The sequence below is a fragment of the Myotis myotis genome, unplaced genomic scaffold (assembly GCF_014108235.1).
Source record: "Myotis myotis isolate mMyoMyo1 unplaced genomic scaffold, mMyoMyo1.p scaffold_m19_p_2, whole genome shotgun sequence".
Classification (NCBI taxonomy): Eukaryota; Metazoa; Chordata; class Mammalia; order Chiroptera; family Vespertilionidae; genus Myotis; species Myotis myotis.
This window is the reverse complement of record NW_023416324.1, coordinates 210,443,041-210,449,732: the sequence shown is the minus strand read 5'-3', so window position 1 is coordinate 210,449,732 and position 6,692 is coordinate 210,443,041. Positions and strand designations below refer to the sequence as shown.

At 53.3% G+C, this 6,692-nt stretch overlaps 1 protein-coding gene across 1 annotated transcript; it reads right to left on the bottom strand.

Moving 5' to 3' along the window:
* Nucleotides 1-230: 230 nt before the first annotated feature.
* On the bottom strand, nt 231-3,468 carry TFF2 (trefoil factor 2). The gene is made up of 4 exons (XM_036351512.1): nt 3,356-3,468; nt 2,568-2,717; nt 1,268-1,414; nt 231-412 (listed from the first exon to the last, which is right to left on the bottom strand). The coding sequence occupies exons 1-4, from the start codon at nt 3,426-3,428 to the stop codon at nt 399-401; spliced, it is 384 nt and encodes a 127-aa protein (XP_036207405.1). The 5' UTR covers nt 3,429-3,468; the 3' UTR covers nt 231-398.
* Between the last annotated feature and the right edge of the window lie 3,224 nt (nt 3,469-6,692).

Here is a 6,692-nt window from a genome sequence, read left to right as displayed (position 1 = left end):
CACACGACCGGGTGCAGGAGTTAGAAAGTGAGGCAGATTCAGAGACTCACTTACACGGGCCCTTGAGTGCTGCAAGAGTCGCCGGACACAGCGGGTGGCTTTTTGCTCTTATGGGAAATGAAAGCACATTAACGCTATACACACACACACACGCACACACACACACACACACACACACCTATCTCCGCCTCTGCGTCAATGAAGCCAAAATAAAATGGAGCAGATGTTAAGGGTTTCCTTTATTTGAAGACACTGAATGTGAACCCACTGAACCAGGTAAAAAGCGACGAAGAAAACCCAGGCATTCAGGAAACACGGGGCAGGAACGGATGAGCTGGTGAGTCCTCTCGCTGTTTCAGAGTGTGCAGGAGCCGGCGGCCCTCTGAAGCCACTGCCCCTTAATAGTGACAGTCTAGAAATTCAAAATGAGAGGTGCTGGTGAGAGGTCAGGGAGCCCGGAGCCTGAGCTAAGGGTGCTGTGGGGCCCGTGGCAACAGGCCACGTGCCCAGCTGCGCCCGTGGAGGGAGCTCCCCTCCGGGGACAAATGCCCAGGAGTGGGGTGTCCTCTGGGGGCCACTCGCCCCAAACAGCTGGCCAACTGCCAGGGGGACCCTTAGGTCACACTTGGAAATTTCTGCAAGTGAAGGCTGCGCTCTTCAAGGACCAGGGCCCTCCTCCCATTTGGGGGAAAATGCCTGCTTTTCCTTTATCTTGCCAAACTCGGTGTCAGGAGACACATTGTGACTGAGGAGGGGGAGGGGCTGGGCCCTCCGGGGCTGGCACTGAAGCAGGCGCTGGGACAGAACCTGACATGCGTGGCCATGTGAGAGGACATGAGGGCCACAGAGAGGAGGCCACGTCTGCTCTGTTCCGGGCCCCGTCCCCGGCACCTAACACAGCGAGGGCATTTGGTAGCATCCAAAAATGGGCATTGGACTGTGAGGCCACCGGTGTGGCCGCGGTCCAGGGATGTGGCTGAAAACGCTGTGCTTTTAAACCGTCCTAAAGACCCACGACGCAGTGTGGCTCTAAACATATCTAAAGGACGCTGCCGTGGCTGAGAACATTCTGGAATTGCCTCACAGTAAAGGCAGGCTCACCCATCAGTCTACTTGTCCGCTGAAATGGCCACGCCTGGGTCAGGAGCCAGGGCCTCAGTGGCATTCAGGCAGGACGTCCAGGGCAAGAACACCCCCTCCCCAGCCCCCACCTTCCCGAGCAATCCTCGTGCCCAGGCCCCAGATGGCTCGCCCTCAGCGCCGGTACCTTGCACGGGCTTTGGGAAGAAGCACCAGGGCACTTCAGGGATGGTGTCGGAGAAGCAGCACTTTCGAGACGCGCAGACCTCGGAGCTGATGCCGGGGTAGCCACAGTTCACGCGGGCCGACACTTCCATGACACACTCCTCCTTGTCTGGTCGCCGTCACCGGGGTTGGGAGAGAAACAGCACAGAGGCTCAGTTAGGCCCGCTATTAACTGGGAAATTCCCATGCGCCCCTGGGAACACCTCTGGATTTACAGCCGGGGCTGTCCGGAGGACCTTCTGGGGCTGGACCACCCACGGCCTGCGTACGGGTCGGTGCCAGCGGCTGGCCACCCCTTCCTCCCCACAGACGTCACAAGTCAGAAGACCTAGAGTCCTGGGGCCTCAAGAAAGTTATTTCTCCTCTCTGGACTCGATATTCCCCTCTGTAAAATGGGCTGCCCATATCGAGTCCAGAGAGGAGAAATAACTTTCAGGTTCTAAAGCATTTGGCACAAGTATGAAAACCCAGCAGCACTTCCCCTCAAGGGAGGCTCCTGGCCCATAGCCAGTCTCAGAGCACGGGAGCCTCGCATTCAGTCCCCGGGAGTGTGGGCGAGAGGCCAGCGTGTGAGTCCCAGGCACGCCAGCCTGCATTGCACCCGCTTTCTTGTGTGCACGCCATGGGATTGACGACCTGCTCTCCTGGGCATCTGACATACAGCCACTCTCAGAAGTGGTCCTAGAAGACTTAACGTCCTCACACTGAGTCTGCGAGCAGTCGCGTTAATGAGGTCCCATGAAATCCTCCTTCCCCTAGAACAGTGGTTCTCAACCTTCCTAACGCCTCGACCTTTAATACAGTTCCTCATGTTGTGGTGACCCCCAATTTCATTGTGACAAATTGAACATAATGAAAGCATAGTGATTAATCACAAAAACAACATGCAATTATATATGTGTTTTCCAATGGCCTTAGGCAACCCCTGTGAAAGGGTCATTCGACCCCTAAAGGGGTCGCGACCCACAGGTTGAGAACCGCTGCCCTAGAAGCACCTTCCGGTCACGCTTTTACAGAAGGAGAGGCCCCAGCGTTGTTTATTTCTTCAAATACAGAGAAACAGGTTCTGCACACACAAGGGCTCCCACATATGTCTGCCAAAGGGGGCAAAGGGCTGGCCCTTGGGGCTCCAGGTGTGGACACAGGTGAAGGGGGACTTTCTCTTCCCTTTGGCGGCCTGGGCACCCGTCCCCAGCACTGTCAGCCGGGGTCTGGGCTGCGGGCTGCGGGCACAGGAAGAGGCCCCGCTGCCCTGCGGTTACCTTCCATGGGGAGGGGCGTGAAGCACCAGGGCACCCCCGGGACGGTGGTGTCGAAGCAGCAGCCAGCGGCGAAGCACTGCTCACTGGTGATGCCCGGGAAGCCGCAGTTCTTCCTGCTGTCGGGGTTCATCCTGGAGCACTGGCAGGGGGCTGTGGAGAGACGCGTCACCACCCTCCTCGCTGCCCGGCCCCGGGCACGCTCGGGACACCGCCGTGTCCACCAGGGAAATGCAAAGTCTTGTCTCACCCACATGGGACAGGGCTTTGCTGCCATTGTGTCATTCGTAAAATATATTAAAAAAATGAAATAACCTTCTAGAAAGAGGTGGACAGATGGACCCACGTGGAGACCAAGATGAAAGGTGATCAAAGCCGGACTCCAAGGAGCCCCTGGAGGGGCCTCCTGCCCAGTCCCTCTCCTCAAGCGGGCCCCCCAGCACCGGGGGTCACCCCGACCTTGTCCGGGAGGGAGGCCTCCCTCTGAGGTCTCACGGACCCCAGGTATCCTCCCTGAATAGCAGGAAAGCAAGTGTGAACGCACACAGGGCTGCGCGTGTGGCCCACACCACAGGTCTTAGGTGCCTTTCCGGCTGCTTCCTCCCTCCAGCGAACGCAGCATCCTCCCTTTCGTCCTGAGAGAAGCCAGCAAGAACGGAGACCCCCAGGGGGGCTTCCATGCCCCATTGGGTTTGGGCGCTAGCAGGCTCTCCGGGCTCGCTGGCCCAGAGGCCCCACTGCCCAGATGTGGACACTGAGCCACGGAGGGTCACTTCGGGGCGTTCACTTACAAGGTTTCCCGGCCCCCGCCATGGCGCACAGACCCAGGACGAGGACCGCTGCCAGGAGCCGGGCGCCTGCCATGTCCGCGCTCAGCTGCACCCGGGGCCGCTGCAGAATGCAGGGTTCCCGCTGCCAGTGGGCATTTTATCGATGTCTCTCTGTTTGCTCAGCAAGCGGAAATGACCTTTCTCTCTCACCCCTGGCCCCAACACTTTAGATCCTTTGTTAAGAAAGGGGGCTGAGGTAGCTCGGCCGGGAGACAGAGGGCCACGCAGGCGAGGCTTCCGGGCCAGGTGCCATGCTCTGGGCACCAGCGCGGCCTCCCCTGCCTGGCCTGGAGCCACGCCGTTCCAGGATGCCAACGTGGAAGACTGGCCACAGGCATGTCTGGAGCTGGGCCCCAAAGGGTCACACCCAGGAAGGGATACGCCGTGCATTGCTCCAGATAAAGTAGATGGCTACCACAGGAATTAAACAATATATATGTATATATATTGGGCCCAAGGCTATTTGGGGAAATGCCCAGGCCAGCTGTCAGCAGAGAGAAGACCCCCTCCTTCAGGAATGGGAGGGCCTCGGAGGAGGGCAGGAGACCCCTCCTCCCCGGTGCACAGTTAGGGCCCTCCTGGCCCCTGGCCAGCACTTTCTCTCTCCATCTTGGGGAGGGGGCTGCTCTCCACAGAGATGAGTCTGCCTAGGTGAAAGGAGAAGCCCGGGTGAGTGCAAAAATAAGTTCATTTCAGCCACCCTCCGAAATTCCTCATTTTATCCTCCGTGGGAGCTCTCTGCATTTCCCAGAAGGTGGCATCTGCAACCGCTGTGCCCAGGGGTAAGATGCTCTGGATAAGGGAGTCTGTGGATGGAACAGAAAGAGAGAAGCTGGAGGAGAGACACTCCACAGATTAAGAGGAAAGATGTGGTGGGAAGGCCGAGAAGGGATCAAGCTCCCCCCACCACAGGAATTACAGGAGTTGCCAATCTGTAAATCACTGGTTGTGCAACCAGGGACCCAAAGGTGCATGGAATCCAAAACCCTGGGTCCTCAAGTCTAGAGAGCAGGCGTCATGCTCCAGGGTTTCTGGGCGTCCAGTTATGACATCTCCAGACGAGGTCCTTGACTGCCTACCGCTGTGCAACCAATGGGACTCCATCTTTGGAAACTTTGCCGAGTCAACTTTCCCTGCTCCATGTCCCTGTCACCCATAGTCACCACCAAGACATAAGCTCCTTAATCATCTGTTCTCTCCTGGTTTCATGTCCCCTCTGTTCTCTCTGGTTCCTGGACCTGACTTCCCACTGCCCCCATCCTGACCCTTCCAGGGTTCCCGCTGAAGCCATCTGATCTATGCCAAAAACACAACTTGACAAGTTACTTCCACTTGTGGGGAAATCACTATAATAGACAGTGGTGTTTGCAGTATAAGTGGCACCCTATGTGAACTTGGAGTTGGGCACACATGTGCATCTCCAACTGTATTGGCTGTTCATGCTCCCATTACCTGAGCTCAGACGGGGGCTGGATATTGACCTTGAGGCCTGATGTCTCTATCCTCACACAAAAATGATGTTCCTTGGAGATGCAGGCTGCGAACCATACCACTTTCAATGCCTTGCCCCACTGTCATCTGCAAACCATCATTCTGTCTCCTTTCCTGCAAATCTTTATAAGTCTTAAAAGGATAAATTTAATCGGCAAATAAAAGAGCTGCCTAACAGAATGAAACTTAGCATTTGTTAAGGAAGATAACAAGATCCAGACACACAATAATGTTTAACACAAAACCAAAATTTATTCATCGGACAAAGAAGCATGACCCATAATCATTAGAAAAAAATCAGTGAATAGAAACAGACACAGATTCTGCACTAAAGTGCTCAAATATTTAAAGAGAAACATAAAAATATAATAAGATTACAAATTTTAAAATTTGAATAAAGAAATGGAGATAAAAAGTGAACCAAGTGGAAATTCTAGACATGAACAAATATATCTGAAATGAAAAATTCACTGTCTGGGCTTTAGACTAGAAGAAAAGGCTGATTCACCTGAAGCCTGTGCAGCACATATTCTCCAAACTGAAGTATACAGAGCAAAGGTATTAATAAAAAGTTGAATATAACCTCAATGACCTGAGATAATGTCAACCATTCTAACATACATATAATTGGTGTAGCATTGGAAGAAGAGCGAAAAAGTACAGAAGAAATAATGGCCAAAATATTTTTTGTAAACTTGAGGGAGAAAAATATAAACTCATAGGTCCTAGAAGCTCAATGTTTTTTAGAGAAGTTTTAGGTTCACACAGAATTGAGCAGAAGGTACTTTTTTAGACAAACCAATAGTGAACCTGTCAATCATAAACCTGTTCTCTAAGGAATTTTGAAGGAAGTTCTTGAAGCTGAAGCTATGGTGGTCCCTTAGTGCAGGGCATGAGTTCTCCAGGTTGCTGCAGCCAGGTCCCACCCACCTGGATTTGTCTGGTTATGGCACCTGTTTGACCACTGTAAGCATTTGCATTTACAACCCACTCTAGTCCTCGTGACTTCTCACTTTATTTGCTACAACTGTCTCCTAACTCGTCTCTCAGCCACAAATAGTTTTGTCCCCATCCAGACAAAAGTCAGGTGCCTTAATCCTATATAATAAAGACCCAGCAACCATAATGGTGTAACAACCAGAACAACTGCTCAATCAGTTTCTATGATGTGCATTGACCACCTCTCGGTCCCTCCCCCCGTTACCCCCAACCCGCAGGCTCCGATCGCAGGATAGCAAAGGGAGAACCACGGGGAACCAGGGTGGGTGGTGGCAGGGCAGGACTGGGGACTGGTGAGTGGGCAAAAGATGGCCCTGAGCCCTAACCGGTTTGGCTCAGTGGATAGAGTATCGGCCTGCAGACTGAAAGGTCCCAGGTTCAATTCCGGTCAAAGGCATGTACCTTGGTTGTGGTCACATCCCCAGTAGGAGGTGTGCAGGAGGCAGCTGATCGATGTTTCTAACTCTCTATCCCTCTCCCTTCCTCTCTGTAAAAAGTCAATAAAGTATATTAAAAAAAAAAAAAAAAAAAGATGGCCCTGATCACAGGCTAGGCCTAGCGGCCCTACCTGCACATGGTTTTGTGTGCTGGGCCTCTAGTTATCTTTATAAAATGAAAATCTATAAATGTCACTTCTCTGCCACTCCCCTTGCTTCTCACGTCCCATAAAGTACCAGGTATGAGTTTCCTGAGTAGGAAAAGCAAGACCCTTTATGATCTGGACCCACATACACCTCCATCCTCTTCTGTTGCTGGGTCTCTCTCACAATGTAGGCCTGTCACACTCCTCTGCACACACCTTGGCCTT